Source organism: Centruroides vittatus, unplaced genomic scaffold (genome assembly GCF_030686945.1).
Source record: "Centruroides vittatus isolate TY-2023 unplaced genomic scaffold, ASM3068694v2 contig_451, whole genome shotgun sequence".
Taxonomy (NCBI): domain Eukaryota; kingdom Metazoa; phylum Arthropoda; class Arachnida; order Scorpiones; family Buthidae; genus Centruroides; species Centruroides vittatus.
Genome location: NW_027122247.1, coordinates 13,508 through 32,317, shown reverse-complemented (window position 1 = coordinate 32,317; position 18,810 = coordinate 13,508). Strand labels below are relative to the sequence as shown.

Sequence of the window (18,810 nt, the reverse complement as noted above, 5' to 3'; positions counted from 1 at the left end):
TTTAATTGAAGATAGATAAGAGACCTATTCCGCTTTAAAATTATTATTAAATTTAAATTTTTCAGAGATTTCGGTATGCAACATATCAACACATAGTGCCATAGCTCAAATATTGCGGGAATATAAGATCATTGTCTAAAATGAAGTTGCCATGGCTCATAAAACAGCAGTTGAAGCTTTAAATAGAACGCTTTGGGATTTATGAGAGAATAATGATGTGATGGGCAGTGCAATGGTTTTGTTGTGTGTTAGATTTTAGGCAAACACTACCTGTTGTACCAAGGGCTGATGAAGAGCTTGTCTGTTTAAAATCGTTTTTTTTTTATGATTAAAATTTAAAATACTCCATTTGAAAACTAATATGAGAGTTCATTCAAATGGAGATGCTGAAGCAAAAGACTTTGCAGGTTTAGAGATCGAATTATTTTTGTTGTAATTCGTTTTCTTCTGCGTGCGATATCAGATCATCCTGATGTCGGCAAGCACCTGGTGCATGTGAATAAGTGGTTAGAAACGCGCCAAGGTCTGTTCTGGAGGAAGTTACAACCAAAGTGGGTCTTTGTTGCCTTCTCTGGATCACGGTGTTATGCGATAGAAAGAGTGCCTTCCAGGAGGTCTTGTAAGGAAAACTTGCCCCTTTTCAGGTGTTACAAATGTGAAGAAAACCCAGAAAACTTCACGTGGCCAACCTGTCTCGGCGCATTATGAACTCGCGACCGAACTCCCAGTGTTCAGCGATAGAACTGCTTGGCCACTGGTGCGCTTGTTGTAACTAGTAATTCTTTATGCGAAAAAGTTGATAAAATTAATTTTAAAAAAAATTTAAACTACCTAACGTCAGTTATTTTACTCTGTTAATTTTCACTGCGATAATTGTCTAATAAACAAGTAATTCTTACCGCATCGCGGTGTTCGCTGTCTCCAATATTATCATTTACTTCAGATTGAGTGCTTCCAATTATTTCATCATCATTGAAAATCACAGTCTTTAAATCCATTCTATTTTTAGCGACTTCTTCCTTTTGCAAAATTCCTGTAAGCATTTTTAAATTTTTCAGTTCATTTAACGTGCCAATGAATTCACATTTTCCCTGAAATTTAAAAATATAACTTTACATATTTTGTATTTTCGATATATGAAAATGTATACAGACATAAATTTTGCTTCGAAAATGTATTACGTTTTAACTAATTTTTACCGAATTTACCGATAGCAAATGTCTTATTTATTAATGTTTACAAAAGCATTTTTAAACTAGCAATGCTAATTCTATTTTGTATTTAATGCCACGTATAGAAAGTGAATCTAATTGTTTTCACACTCTGAAGTTTCAACAATACATGAACTAAAAAACTCTCAGGAATTAATTTAGATCGTGAGAGATTTGTGCTTGACCCACAGTTTTACAGATATTGCGTCACTTGTCTATCCGGAATAAAAATCCTTCTCTGGAAAACAATTTTTCCTAAATAAACTTTTTTCTTCCATAAGGTCACTAGCTGTTACCTACGACTTTGCATGCAAGCAAACACCATTTATATTCAGCATTTCGCGAGCCATAGTAATTGTTATATAACACCTACCGCTGAGAATGATTAGAATTACTGACAATCAAACGAACTGTTTTTAATTTGATCAATTTTCTGAAACGTTTACAATCATTCTATAATCGAACCAATATGCAATAACAAATTCGAATTTTAAACGGTTCAAACATTTAGTCAAAAATTCGAAATATATAAAAATATTTATAACAATGTCTGAAATGTTATCAGTTTAATACACTTATATACACAATAAAGACTAAACTTAGTTAAAAACAAAAAATTGCATATAAAATAGTAGAGTAGAAGCCATTCTTCAGGTTAAGCCTGAATCTTCTTTCTCTCCCCCGTGGGAGAGAATTTCATAACATCCCTTCTTAGTGTGCGTTTTCATGACCTACCCTAACGTGTACCAAATTTCAACTCATTAGGTTCAGCGGTTTGCTTTGGGTGATGGTGAATCAGTCATTCAGTCAGGACAAGTAATTTTATATATTTAGATATATGTCATCATACTATGTCCATATATAGCTTTGTTGTAGTGGTTTATTTACTAATGCACTCAAATTTCTACCATTTAATTTTATTCTGAACTACATAGTGTTAAAATTCATATGTTGTTAGAATAGATTATAATGTTTTTATTACTGTAGAAAATTATTTATAAAACAAAAATTAGTAAGCAATTCATGTATTCACCTTTTTTAACACTAAAATTTTACATTCAGAATTTACAAATTGTATTTGATGAGTAACCAGAACACAAATCTTGTCTTTCAAATATTCCATTATACATCTGAAATAAAAATAGAATTGGAATATATTAAAATATACAAAAAATATTATTTAAATATTTACTTTTCGAATATATGTGTTGCTACTGGAACATCAACAGCACTCAGTGGATCATCCAGGAGGAAAATGTCCGCATCCAGATACAGCGCTCTGAAAAACATAATAATACAAAATTACCCTTAAACGCAAGAAATATCACTTAAGCATTACATCGAATTACAAATTAATTTTATAGAATGTTATCTTTATCCTAAGTGTTTTCTAATTTTTACACCCTGTTTCGTTTTTACGTGAAACTATGTGAGAGTGACGTGAAAATTTTTCAAATTTTCGAAAATAAATTGATTTCCAAAAAATTAATAAAGTCATTTTTGTTCGTTAGTTAATAGAATTTTCCGTGTGGTGTTTTATCAGCTAAAAGAGGGACGTTAGAAACATATACGAGAAAGATTAAGGTGTCCCTACTACTAGGTCTCAAAGTAACCAATCAAAGATAACATTATCACACAAAAATTAGTCTATTTATTTTTAATTTTATTACTTACAATTCTCATAACGCGGTATCTTGCCGTACATTCTTGTTAACGTCACCTGTAGCCTCAGAGAATTAACAACAACGTTCCTAAGCAGTGAAACAAAGTACCGCAATGAAACAAAAAGTCTAAACTGAGTAAATATAAAATATAATACATGGCCGACGGTAATACATTTAAAATTTGTATAATATATAAAAACAACGTTTAAGAAATTTACTTTGCTTTTCGTTTACTCGTCTGTCGTTCGCTACCAGTTGACAAGTCCACATTTCCACAAATTCGGAGGCGACCTTTCTTTGTAGGTTGCTGCCGCCGTAACAAAATGTAAAATAGCCATGCATTATATTTTTTATTTACTTAAATTTTATTTTATGAAAAGTGGCGATAGCACCAGAGGTCGTTTTTACCTATTTTACATTTTGTTACGGTGGCAGTAGCCTACAAAGAAAGGTTGCCTCCGAATTTGTGGAAATGTGAACTTGTCAACAAATAGCGAACGACAGAAGTAAACAAAAAGCAAAGTAATTTGTTAAACGTTGTTTTTATATATTTATACAAGTTTTAATTTCAAACTGAGATTAAAGAATCATAACTTTTTAATTCACAAAGATAAATTTTAAAGTTCTTGCCTTAACTATTACATCATTGCACACGCTCAGATACAGCACGTGAGGATTACGAAAATTTGTGAATGAATTCGGAAAAATGGCTTTGAGAACAGACAAATTAAGAATAGGAATTCTTCAAATGTAAGAAAATAAAGCCAATCATTCTAAAGAATGGTGGTGAGCATTTTTAGCGATAGACAATAGCAAATCAACCGTATAAAATATTTTGAAGAAGTTTTAAATATCAGAATAAATAAAAGATGTTTCGAAGAGAATCATATTGACCCCCTACTAGTGCTAAAGTAAAGTAAAAGTCGACGCGTACAATTTTTGACAAAATGGAAAAAAATGAATTTTCTTATCATTGGTCCTATTGGGAAAATCTGAGTTTTCATTGCCTAGATCAGTGATGGGCAAACTACGGCCCGCGGGCCAGATGCGGCCCTCTAAAATTTTCTATCTGACCCGCGCAACATTATTTCTAATCTGACGAATAAAAAAGAATACAGGCTATAAGAAAAATAAATATTTTCCTCTTTTTTTCTCTTTCGTTTTATATCAGTGACGACATACAAATTTATTAACTTAGCCCAGTGGTTCTCAACCTTTTCTCAGATGCGGAACACTTTTGTGAGCAATTTTCTTTAGAGGAACACTTACTTAAGTTAATATGAAATACATAAGCTTGTCATCAGTTATTTTATTAGAATTGAGCAGTTATAATTCAAAATCTCTACTCATATTATTAACGCCAATTCTAAGACAGGAAAAAATATACCTAAATAACTTTAATGGGAAACTTGTGCCTGATGTTTTTTACATATTTCATTCAGTTTTTATCATTGCCTTTATCTTATTCAAAACAGTAGTACACTCCATAAGTACGAGTCGTAAGTATATATTTAAGTTTATAAAAATTTTATAATTTTAACTTTTTGATATTCGGCGGCTCGAATACGATTATACACTTTTCGATTTGCGACTAAATCTGCGGAACACTTGGGAGATGCTTACGTAACACCAGTGTTCCGCGTAACACCAGTTGGAAACCACTGACATAGCCTAATGTCGTGGTCAGAATCGAGAGACAGGCGATCCCGCTTTTTTGTGTTAAAACGTATTTCTGTAAATTCGAATTGATAGCCGTTGGAGAGGAGTCTGCTAGAGAGCAACCGTTAGAACAATGGCCGTTGGATTTAAGTCAAAGAGCAGCGATTGGTCGACGAGAGCGTACATTGGGCCGGTGAGCCGAAGACTTCACAGCAGTGATTGGAGGACAGCCGTGGACTTTGTCCAGTATAAAAGAAGCAACTTCTGGTGGGAAAAAAATTTTAGCCCTAAGATGTTATCTAAGAAACGTAAAGTTGATTCTGAGTGTTGTGTTTTCAAAGATGAATGTACTTGGAAGTACTTTTTCACAGTTTTTAGGAATAAACCACTGCATCATCTGCAATGAAACTGTAGCAGTCTACAAAAAATATAACATTTCACGACACTTCAACTCTAAACACAACGATGTCAAAATAAGAGCCATGACCGAAGAAAAAAAAAACAAAAAGCAGAAGTTCTACACAAAAAACTATCAGGTAAGGAAGTATTTTTAAGAAAGGAAGTAGTTCTCAGCAAGCAGTTACACATGCAAGTTATGTTGTAGCATACAATATTGCTAAAAGTAACAAAGCTCTCTCTGATGGAGAGTTTGTTAACCTCTTAACAGTGAGGGACGTAAATAGACGTCGAAGGCGATCGAGTGGCAGTGGTGAGGGACGTCTATAAACGTTAAAATATTCTTATAAAATACCTGGACCATATCGTGAAGACGTAGAATTTTCACGAGTAGTTAGGTTCTCCAACTTTCTTTTGGCATATCCTTTAGTTCTCGAGAAATTACAATAAAAAAGAGAAAATTAAAATAAATATGAAATTTTAGACGACCATCTATCGACATAAATCGAATTTAAATTTCCCGCCGTCATCTGATTGGTTAAAAAAATTAATATTCCTAATTGGCTCGCGTCAAAAAAAAGTAAGTGTGACTTCTGTAAATGACGCTATCGCGAGAACACTGATGCATCCCGAAAAAGTAAACAGCCTACGTCATTAGTCTAACGGTCCTTGTCTGACCTAATTTTTATAAAATCAACATTAGAGTAAGCTGTAGTAAGACGTAGTAGTTTATAGTAAAACGGTCTTCGCTAATATTCATAGTACTTTGTAAAGCTTGGATTTCAATTTAATAAGTATTATTTAGTTCAGAAACATTATAAATACATCATTAAGTAGGAGAATAACGAAAAACTTTATTTTTTAGTATAATACAATTTACAAAATCGAAAGTTCGTATATCGTAATATTATAAAAAAACTACATCGAAACATACAAAGTCACCTAATTTACTTAAATTCAGTTCATTATACAACTGTCGATACTCTTGCCTTCCTCAGTTTCCTCAAACAATATTCGAAAACTTCAATTAATCCTATAAATATTTAAGCGCCATTACTATTCGAATGATATATTATTATATCAAGCTGAATTTTACATAATTTGTAACTGTAATTACAAATATAACTGAAAAATATTTTCGACATAAACCCTAGGCCATAATTATCAAAACAAAATTCTTCAAGTATAAATTTTTCTGATCGAGTAATATGTAATAATAGTTTTATCTATTACTCTTGCCATATTCTACTTTCTATGTTCACATCCATTTAGTTTCATCTAATTACACTTTAAATGTAAAAAAATCTACCAACAAATTAATTTGCTAATAAAGGGACTATTTGCTAATTAAAGTTTGTATTCTTCTTTGACGTAGTTCTACGTTTTAGCACTAAATTGGTAGACATGTCTAAACAACACGCTTATAAACACTAAAAACCATAAATGTTTCGAAATTAGAACTAGATAATTATATGCAGAAATAAATTAGTAAACCTATAATACATGCCTTCATTTACATCCAAACAAAGATCAGTTCTCGCAAATTGTCGAAAATAAATTATTTTCAACTTTTCTTTTTGTAAAGTAGCATATTCTGAAAAACAAGTTATATATTCAGAGTAAAATTTCCACCTTTTATCCGTTAAAAACAACGCAAAATGTATGGATCCACGTAATAAAAAATTATCGCAGTGAACTTCGAAAAAAACCAGAAACACAGAAAGATTAAACCGCACAGTACGAAATCTGGCGAGAACTGATCATATACAATAGACAAAACGAAAATGCTCTTGTCCAATGTCATCACGTGACAAAAAGTTTCTAAATAAACGCTAAAAGTTTTAAAGAATTCTTCCACAAAAACCGATGAATTTAATTAATACACAATAACTAAATCTGTTTAATAAAGATTAATAATTTTCCATTATAATTATGCAAATTAGATATAAAAAAGTTCATTGCGCAAATTCTCCCGCGAACCATGGATGACTCTTACGTCATCTGGATTGAAGTTTTCCTGAAAAATACTAAAAATTTTATATAATTATTTTACTAATCCAGTCAAATTTAAATAATATAAAATGTCTAGATCTGTTTAATAAAGATTAGTAATGTACTATCACTAATATGCAAATTACATATGACAAAGATCACTTTGGGAAAATTCCCGCCAAGATAAAAATAGCTTTCGGTCACGTGATCACCAAGAAATACGAAGAAATATGTCTACAGTTTAATATTTGTGTACATATTAATAAATTTTAACTAATGTCATCGTTCAAAATGTAATGTTTCTGTAAAAATTAGTAAAATGTAACAAAATTCATCAAAGAAGACAGAATAATTTTCAGCTTATAAAAACTCTACAATAAATGATTATTTCTTCGAAAGACGTCGATATGCACGAATAAATAATAAATATGTAATAATGCTTTTATCCATTTTAAGTGGATATTGTAAAAATTAAGCTTCTTAATTTGTTTGGCTTTTATATTTTAGTTTCCGAATATTTTACTGTGAAATTCCATTTAGTAAACAGAAACAAAGACAAGCTATTAATTATAAACAGGACAATAGAATAATTTTTACGTAAATTGAGTGTAAATACAGAAAAAACGAATTATATCAAAGATGGGACGAATAAGCTGACATCCCTCGAACAGAGCTCATATACTCATTGTCATTTTCAGCCTGGTTCCCACTTCGACTGTTTTATCTTGGTAAAAAGTTAATTTTTCAAAATAAAAGTACTTTGTTCTTAGTGAAGAAAGATAAAAGTATCGAAATATAATATTCAGAATTAAAAATATTGATATATGTCCATATTAGAAATGTATATTTTTTTTCGATATTAGAAATAATATCACGAAAAAAACATTAGATATATGAAATACGGCCATAAACAATTTCTTTCTGTCAAATAAATTACGGATTAAACAGGCTTATCAAGAAAAATTCAATCGCAAATAACTGACTTTAAATATACAGAGGATACAGTATGCTTGTTATGTGATAGTATCTGCATTTACAAATTAACAGAATTTTCTTTTTTTTTACACATTATTATGCTATAATCTAGGAAACTATGTTTAATAATAAGACATACTACAGAAAGAGTAAGAAAGGAACGTCAGTCATTGTAACTAATGTATTATTGAAAGTTTCATTCATATAGATAATTAATTTTATCAAGATAAATTCTTCCAAAAGAAAATTATCGATATTTATCGTAAATATAAGTAAATTTTATTATAATTTAGATAAAAACTCATTTTTTCCCCACGCATGGCTTCTTTCCCCTCCCTCTCACTCCTATACTTGGAACATTCCATTTCATAATTTGATGTAATAATAACGTTTAAAATGATTCTAAATAAAATATTGACACTTAAAGTAGATTAATATATATTGTCATTAGTCTCAGATGTATTTATAAAAATGTAATAATCTATACAATAATACTTTCTCACATGCTTTATGTGTTAAAGTTTGCAGCTGTAATTGAAGGTAATATATAAAGAAACAAAATGTTTATATTGTCAATAGTTATAAAAGTTATCTTATTTTCACGTAGAAAAACAAAATAAGACAGAAGAAACAGACAATCACACGATATCTCTATTTAGGACATTCTATAATTGATTTCAAATTTCTAATGTCGACATACATGAATATTTTTGTGTGTGTGAATATTATATTTCGATACTTTTATGTTTCTTCACTAAGAACATCTTTAAACATTAACATTTTACCAACAAAAAACAGTCGAAGTAGAAACAGGCTGAAAATAACAACGAATTATAAGCTCTGTTCTGGGGATGTAAGCTTGTTTCTCCCATCTTTGATATAATTCGATTTTTTTCTGTATTTACACTCATCTTACGTATAAATTATTGTATTGTGCTGTTTATACTTAATAACCTAACTTTGTTTCTGTTTACTAAATTGAATTTTACAGTAAAATACTCGGAAACTTTAAATTATAAAAGCCACACAGATTAAATGGCTTAATTTTTACAATATCAATATAAAATGGATAAAAGCATTATTAAATAATTATTATTTATTCGTGTATATCGACTTCTTTCGAAGAAATACTCATTTATTGTACGGTTTATGTAAGCTGAAAAATTAAATTTTACACATATTTCTTGGTGAACACGTGACCGAAACCTATTTTTATCTTGGCAGGAGATTTCCTAGTGACCTATCTCATATCTAATTTGCATATTTGTAATAATATTTGTGATAATCTTTATTAAACAGATCTAGACATTTTATATTATTTAAGTTTGAGTGGATTAATTAAATAATTATATAAAATTGTCAGTGTTTAGTGGGAAAACTTCAATCGCATTGACATCGTAAGTTTTTCCATGACGTATAGTTGGCGGGAGAATTTGCGCAGCGAACTTTTTTATCTAATTTGCATAATTATAGTGGTAAATTATTAACCTTTATTAAACAGATTTAGTTATTGTGTATTAATTAAATTCATCGAATTTCATGAAATAATTTTTTAAAACTTTTAGCATTTATTCTAAAACTTTTCGTCATGTAATAAAATTTTTACAGGAGCATCACTATATTAATCAATTGGCGGGAAAATTTAATAGCGTGCGGTTTTGTGTTTCTGTGTTTCTCGTTTTTTCGAAGTTCACTGCGATAAATTTTTATTACGTGGATTCATAGATTTTGCGTTGTTTTTAACGGATAAAAGGTTGAAATTTTACTCTGAATATAGAACTTGTTTTTCAGAATATGCTACTTTACAGAAAGAAAAGTTGAAAATAATTTATTTTTTGACAATTTGCGAGAACTGATCTTTGTTTGGATGTAAATGAAGGCATGTATTATAGGTTTACTAATTTATTTGTGCATATAATTATGTAGTTCTAGTTTCGAGACATTTATGGTTTTTAGTGTTTATAAGCGTGTTATTTAGACATGTCTACCAATTTAGTGCTAAAACGTAGAACTACGTCAAAGAAGAATACAAACTTTAATTAGCAAGTAGTCCCTTTATTAGCAAACTAATTTGTTGGTAGATTTTTTTACATTTAAAGTGTAATTAGATGAAACTAAATGGATGTGAACATATTAAGTAAAATATGGCAAGACTATTATTACATATTACTCGATCAGAAAAATTTATACTTGAAGAATTTTGTTTTGATAATTATCGCCTAGGGTTGATGTCGAAAATATTTTTCAGTTATATTTGTAATTACAGTTAATTCGAATAGTAATGGCGCTTAAATATTTATAGGATTAATTGAAGTTTTCGAATTTTGTTTGAGGAAACTGAGGAAGGCAAGAGTATCTACAGTTGTATAATGAACTGAATTTAAGTAAATTAGGTGACTTTGTATGTTTCGATGTAGTTTTTTATAATATTACGATATACAAACTTTTGATTTTTTAAATTGGATTATACTAAAAAATAAAGTTTTTCGTTATTCTCCTACTTAATGATGTATTTATAATGTTTCTGAACTAAATAATACTTATTAAATTGAAATCCGAGCTTTACAAAGTACTATGAATACTAGAGAAGACCGTTTTACTACAGCTTACTCCAATGTTGATTCTACGAAAATTAGGTCAGACAAGGACTGTTAGACTAATGACGTAGGCTGTTTACTTTTTCCGGTCGCATCGGTGTACTTCCGATAGCGTCATTTACAGAAGTCACACCTACTTTTTTCTGACGCGAGCGAATTAGGAATATTAATTTTTTTAATTAATCAGATGACGGCAGGAGATTTAAATTCGATATATGTCGATAGATGGCCGTCTAAAATTTCATATTTATTTTAATTTTCTTTCTTTTATTGTAATTTCTCGAGAACTAAAGGATATTTCAAAACAAAGTTGGAGAATTCAACTACTCGTGAAAATTCTACGACTTCACGAAATGGTCCAGGTATTTTATAAGAATTTTTTAACGACTATAGTCGTCCTTCACCACTGCCACTCGATCGCCTTGGACGACTATTCTCGTCCTTCACTGTTAAAAGGTTAATAAGTTTTAGTAAATATTTAAATACATCTTCGTTTCTTAGAAGATGGTGTAACTCGCAGCTCCAGAAAATACTACTCGTTGTGAGTAAAGTTCGAAGAGTCACTCTAATATCTGTCGGCATGGAACAGTTAAAGATGTTGTGCCGGACACCATCGGGACACTCGCAGATTGGACATAAAGTAGTGTTCCTCTTCCGGAACTTATATAGGTAGGAACTAAACCGGCCACGTTCAGAAAGAAACTGCGGTGGTCTAAACCAGCGCCTCTGTGGATGCTCCCTATTGTCTGGAATAAATTTTCTAGTGATCTCGCCACGGACTTCGGCCTCCCATCTTTGTTGCCACTGGTTTATCTGAACACGCCAGATGTGTTGCTTGTAGGGAGGATTTCATAAACAAAAGGGCTACTGGCAGCAACGGATATGTTTAACTTAAAATACATAAATGATAAATTACGATGTCATCGAAAATAATTCTGCTCTAATTTTAATCACTTCAATTTGATCAGTCGCCACGTTGAATGACGCGAAGTATTGTGGGTTACAAAGAGAACGGTTTACAAAGAGATAGGTTTAGTTCTCGGCACTAGTGCCGAGCACTAAACCTATTTAGTGTCGTTTTTCTCTTCTCTTCTCCACTCTAATCAGGTACGAACCGGCCTTAATGCTAAGCTTAATATTTGGGCAATAAATGTGCATATAATTCTGCAAAATATAATGACGAGCTTCTGCAATCGAAAATAGTTTTCACAGGTTAAACGACAATTCTAATTCGTGATTATTAATTTCTAACATCGTGTCCACATCGTTGACGTTGCTGTTAAAACCGGATTATTGTTTCATTCATACTTAATATCAACTTATAGATTCGCCCTTATATTATTGGGATTTTATAATGCTAGTATCAAGTTTAACTCTATATAAAACAAAAATTATTGGACTACATTTTTCAAAAATTGCAGACCTATAAATTTCCACTGGCATCTGTCTGGCTGTCTGTCCTCCTTCAATCTCGAGAACGGAGTTTAGATGAAAAGTACAGACCAGATTTGGAAAGTTTAAGGGCAGCGGGGCCGATTAACTATATACTAACTTCCGGCTTTGGTCCGGAAGTGACGTTATTTCAATTCAAACATTTTCACCCGAACGGAGAGACGACTGGCACGATTCTACTGTTAAGAGGAAAAGCACGATGCGCAGGGGCGCGACACTACTAAAATTAAGAGCATCGTGACGAAACATTGCAGCCCGAATAAATACTCGCTCGTAATTTTAATAGCTGTTTTCTAAATTTCGTGAAAACAACTCTACATTTCTATATTTCTGCAAGAAAATACGAGCACTTATTTATAGTTTACCCGTTTATATTAGTAATTGTTAGAAGAGATTGAGTGAGGATGTCACTTATAACAATATTAACCCATATAAGAGACGTTCTAAAGTTCAGATACTATGTTTGATGGCTTTTGCACGGCAGAATACGAACGAAGATCGATTTTTATATTATCGTTTTCACGTTGATAGAATTGATAAGAATATTTTCAATGGACGATTAATCATACGATCATCGGCAGATCTGTAATGATCAATTAGTCTGACGATCGGCACCTCTATCGCCCCATTCGCGAATCTGCTACGCCCACCTCGTACATTTCCATTTGTATTCTGTTCGTTATTAGTTTTCACTCTTTCTTTTCGGATCTATCTTCTGTGCCAATAGGGAAGTGCAACGGGTGGCGCAGGAACGGACCCGAAACCAGGTAGACTATCAAAAAACTGATCTGTATTATATTTTCATTTTTAAATTTTGCCGTAACGTTCTTGGTTACAATTAAACATTAATTATTTGTTTTTTATTTGTTTTTTCCCCAAAATAGGGACCTTATTTCAAAATAACAGAATTCAATTTTTAATCATATTTTTTATTTATTTAATTTAAAATATATGCTCTCGACCCGTACATCATACTTATTCTGACAACAACAGAGTCGTGCCGGTCAATTATATAACTCCGTTCCGGGGAAAATTTTTGAATCGAAATCACGTGACTTACGGTCTTATACCGGAAGTTCGTATATAGTTAATTGGGGCCTTCCGTCCCTAAGCATTCCACATCTGGTCTCGACTTTTATCTAACACCGTTCTCGAGGAAGACAGACAGGAGACAGTCGGAATTTATAGGTTTACAATTTTTGAAATTGCAGCCCAGCTAGAGAAGCTATAACTAATTCGTGATAAGACGACACTAAATTATCTAAGCCACTTTACGCGTGTATATCGAATATTCATTAACTACGGAAACTCAATATATAAGACTTTTATAATACCGTGCGATAGTTAATCGCATTCTCGTCAATTAGCGATAATAGCCTAAATTATCGCGTATAAATAATCGATTAATTTACAAATAAAATTTCATTAGGCACGAAGTTTGCTTTATTTCCTAGCTAACAAAACAAAATTGAAGTGATTTTTAGCAAAGATGTCTTAGACATTTAAAATTGTATTTTCTAGTAAACATTAACCGAAATATTTTTATGAGCGGTCGACCGAGTGTCGCGGCACTGGTCGTAGGAACATTCCACAAGAAATTTAGCTACATTGTAAATTTCGTTTTCGATTAACCTATTTATATGGAAGAATTTAATTTAGTTATATTCATTTTGTAGAGAAATGCAGATAACGGTTATCGAAGACTAATTGACGATGCCATCGATTGATGCGGTGTTCTGGACGTTATTTTACCCAGTGATACGCGAGATCGATGACGAGTCATCAACTAATATTTCGGAATTATTTTTGGAAACTATCGAGTTGGAAACTAACCTTCGAAAGAATAAGAAAAGATTATTTTTTCAATCGATCCGAATCGAAAGAGCGAGAATCAATTCGACGAAAAAGTCATTCCAAAGGGTGTTTATAGTTTACTTTCTTTTATAATAAATTTATTTGTATAATTCCTCTTTAAGTTATTACTTTATCTAAGTAATTATTTGTTTATTTTCATTTGTAGAGTGTCATTATGTTTTCGTGTTCTTGGATCTCATTTTTCTCCGAACGTAACGATTATTTTAATTATTATTATCGTCGTTTTGTTAATTAACGTAAGAAACACGAAAGAACCGCATAAAAGTAATATAAACTACTACTTTAAATCGAAATTAGTGTTACGATAGAATAATAAATTACACTTTTATATAATCATTTTATTCTTATTTAAATTTTATTCTTTGTCACGATTTGACAAAGTGAAGTTTCAAATATGGTTCAAATAGTGACAAAGAAGACAAATGACCTTTCCGTCGCTGTTTGAATCCTACTTATAAAGTCGTTTGGAGACGATCATCGAGTACCGTACATAAAAATGAGGTTAAAAACTTTCGGAAATCTTTACAGTTGGATAGGCGAGCCAACGAGATACGGGCTCTCTCGTTGGTTCGCTTATCCAACTGTATTAAAACAGCTTTATTAGGGAAGCGCCCAATGGCATTTAGTTACATCTAATTAGTCGAGAACACGAATAAAAAGGATAAATTATGAAATTAAAACGTCGAAATCCACGCCGATGAAAATGATGAAATTATACGTCACTAAGTGAAGTATTTCATTACCATTTTCCTTCTCATAAACGGAACCAAATTTTCTTTTACGGTATTTACTTTTCCGGCTGTTATATATAACAGAGGGAAAGAATGGCCATCGGTCGAAAACGACCCTCCCCCCGCAATATTTTTATATTTTTGGACTCGGGACACCTCGAAACGTCGAGAATTGCAAAAAAATTCGGAGTTTTTTCTGTATGGATAGATGTTTGTGTGTGGGGGGCACGATTTTGTTCATCGTCTTTGAAGCTTAACTCACGCGCTTTTTGTCGAAAATTTCTGAAATTGTGCCGGGAAGTTTGTGTATTAGAGGATTGACTCTGTTAAATTTTGGTGATTAGAGATCCAGAGGTGGGGAGATTGTAGGGGTTAAGGAAGGTAGTTAAGGAAAATGTTATGATTGTAAGGAAGAGGTGGGGAGATTGTAATCAAATAAACGATAACTTAATGTAACTGATAAATTTATTTAATAAATAAAGAACATAAACGTTATATCGTAAACGACGTAGTACGTTAAAGCGAGATTTGATGAAGCTCTAAATAAGATAAATTCCTTTCCAGTAATTCTCGAATTATATCTTGATCCGCGCCTTGAAATTCCTCGATATTTTCTCCATTGAAAACGAATATAAACGTGGAAACGTATTTAATCTTGTATTCTTTTGCTATATCTCTACATTTTGCCGCATCAATTTTTAATACGTGTACTTTATCTTGATATTTGTCTGCCAAATCCTCGATAAGTTCATCCATTCCCATGCTAAGACCGCACCAATATGCAGAAATATGGATCATCACAATTTTATTTTTAGCATTTTCTAATAGTTGATCTAATTGAAATTTATTAACGATAATATGGATCTTGTGCTCTTCCTTCTCTGTGCTATCGCTATCGTCTTCGGGAACGCATACCAGTATTAAATCCATCCTTCAAATCGTTTTCGAACCATAAATTTTCATAAAAAATCAAACTGCCGTTACGTTTCTAACAATAAATAACTGTTAAGATGTATTGTTTAAGTACAACAATTTAAACTACCCAATTTGTTAATCAGTTAACTTATTATGAAGGAAATTAACATGTGGAAGTCACCTTAAAGGTTTATATCTTTCAGAATTTTGTTTTAAATGCGAAAAAATAACTTAGGATCTATGAAATATATATTTAATAAGTTAAAATTAACTGTTTTATCTAAAAAAAATTGCATTATATTTATATTTTTGATTAAAGAATAAACTTTATAAAAAGTTCTTTTGTTGATTTAAATTAGATTGGATTAGTTTAATAGAATAAGGCGATGCAACGTGTGGACAATCTTCCAAGGAGGAGTGCCTTAGGGAGGATTTTCTAGAGGGAATTTCTCCAATTTAAGTGACGGTTTCCTGAAGAAAATCGGAAGATTTTACGTTACCAGTCTGTTAGTGAAGCGCGAACCCACAATCAAATGTATAGTGATTTTGTCCATTTGGCCACTGGTGGAATTTAACTTAATTCTTCACTTCAACTTTATAATTATAGAAATCTTCTACTCTTAACCAAGAATACGATTAATTAATTAATTAGCTTGTTTATTTTTAAATTAAAGATTGGTGTTTATCTTAAAGAAGCTAAAATTTGCTAAAATAAGTATAGAGATGTAAGTAAAGTATATACTTGCAATATTACACAATGAATCAAGAACAGCTAGAAAGCGAGTAAGATTTCTCCACATGAAAAACAATCTTTCTATTTATTAATTAATTTAAATTAATAAATTGAAATAGTTAACTTACATGATGCTGAATTAAATAAATGAAAGTAAACGATCGTTTATTAATTTAATATAAATTGAATAATTGGTAAATTAATGGATGAATTCAATTTGTACCAGTTGTACCGAAAGTTACGACTGCATTGTTTATTGAAGTGGATGCTTTAAAATTTAAATTGTTCGCTTTTGATTAGATAGCGATCGGACTTTTCCTTTTTGCGTAATATTTCGTACAGATAATTAAATAAAAATAAATAAATAACTAATTAATCATATTTATTTATTTATTCGACTTTAGGTACACGTGTATAATTATTATTATTTATTTAAATTTAAAAATAACGATTAATAAGCATACAGATGCTGTGCAACAGAAAGATGCTTCAACTGTATAAATTATCTTTAATATTTCTTTTATTAATAAAAGAAATATTAATATTAATACGCAGCATTTATTTTAAATAAAATCATCAAAATTCCGGCAGTTTTAACATCGTTTTCACACGGTATTTTGTGGTTGAGTACACCTATAACACTGCACTTATGGAACTCAAAATCATGTATAAACAGTGTTTGTGGCACCCATGCCATAAAATTTTTGTGGCACGGCTTTATGGCATGGGTGCCACAAACACTGTTTATACATGATTTTGAGTTCCATAAGTGTAGTGTTATAGGTGTACTCAACCACTAAAAATATTTTTGAGTAACTTTCATGAATTAACACGCATTCGATGTTACTGCAATGTAGTTTATTTTTCATTACATTTTCATCTTCTGAAATATAAAGATACAAAAGAAATATTTCTCGGGAGAGATTATCGGAAAATCCGTGAAAATTATTTGGTTCTTTTAATCTGTTAATGTTTATAGATGTGATGAAATGAGTGGATGGGGGTGTTGTTAGAATATCATTGTTTTCACTGAAATGATGCTCAAGTTTTTATTATGTAATTCTTTCGGACGTAAATATGTTTAAGAAATAGTGTAAACGGCACTGAAATACTCCCTGCTACATTTCTGAGATTTTTAATGATGATATGGGAAAAACAGTTAGGGTTACGCCCAGATTCGAATCCTTGGTCTCCCAGATCAGTAGGATGGCCGGGTGCATTAGCCATCCTACTTGACCCTGATACTTTGCATATTGTAATCTGTTTACTATTATTATTATTTTTACGGCTCTGTTATATACTGTATAACGATCGGTCAGAAAATGACTCCCAAGATTTTTATATTTTTGGACTCAGGGCACATTGAAACGTCGAGAAATGCAAACATATTCTGGGGTAATTTCTGTATGTATAAATGTTAGTGAGTAGGGGGTACGATTTTGTTCACCCTGTTTAAGGCTTAATAACGCCTGTGTTTTTGTTGAAATTTTCGGAAATTTTGCAGGGAGGTTGAAGCTGTTATATTTTGTTAAAGGTCGAGGGGGTAGGGAGTCAAAGGGAGTCTGTGTCATATCTCGCGTAGGATTTAAATGACGACTTTACTTGTTATTAGCATTTACAATTTTTTCTTTTTTTATAAAACTTATCTCTATCCTCAAAATTAAGTTTTTTGCCACGTTATAATTATTAAAAAGAACTTTTTATATTTTTAATTAAATATCGTAAGAGATGACGCCACCAAATGTTGCTGGAATTTTATGTAGTTCCTCCAGTTCGAGGGGGCAATCTCCCAGACCTATAAAACTGTCCCTTGCAATTATACAATCTTCTAGAACGTTATTTTTGGTAAAAGTGTGATATAAAATCAGTTTCAAATTGTAAAAAGCGTGCTTTAAATAGCAGTCATGAACATACAAAATGTCTCGCGGTTCTAGCGTTAAAATTTCCTTGAGAAATACGGAACCATAGAATAATTTGATTTCTAGATTACTGTAATGTGAGTAGAATTTCCGACGCTGGGCAAAACTAGTTTTTTGGTACTCGAATTGGCTTGTTTCCTGTCGTAAAGAAATATTCGAATACACTGAGGTCATCTGGTTTGGAGATTTGGCATCGGATTGGTGCCGAATCTCCAAACCGGAAGGAAGGAAAATGAGTTTAATAACGAAAGATATAGTTGTTTCCCAGGAGAAAGATCATTCCGAGTTTATTCGAAGGTTCTTACTTTGAAAGTTCCGCTTTCAGCTGTATGGATGAGGCCAGTCAAATTGATCGTTAAGCTGAAGGATTATACGAGGCAACGACGAAGAAGCTTGAAGATAAGTGGAGTATTATTAGAAAAGTAAATAATAAGAACTTAGCTAAAAGTAATAATGACGAAAAAGTAAAACGAGTTTAACTCACGTGCCTGGGGACTCTTCCTCAGATGGCTGTGGAAGAGATGAAGCAAACGATGAGAGAATGTGGAACAATAAGGTTCTATAATGCTGAATTTTATGAAGGATTCCCGATTATAATATCTGGAAGAAAAGTAATTTTGATTAAAGCTAACAGAGATATAAAATTTGTTTAAGGTAGCCGAGAAAATGATCGATATAAAATATCCAGGAG

At 31.6% G+C, this 18,810-nt stretch overlaps 1 protein-coding gene across 1 annotated transcript; it reads right to left on the bottom strand.

Annotated features, from left to right (window-relative positions):
* Positions 1 to 15,068: 15,068 nt before the first annotated feature.
* LOC136977159 (thioredoxin-2-like) lies at positions 15,069 to 15,482 on the bottom strand. The gene has a single exon (XM_067272596.1). The coding sequence runs from the start codon at positions 15,480 to 15,482 to the stop codon at positions 15,069 to 15,071; it is 414 nt and encodes a 137-aa protein (XP_067128697.1).
* Between the last annotated feature and the right edge of the window lie 3,328 nt (positions 15,483 to 18,810).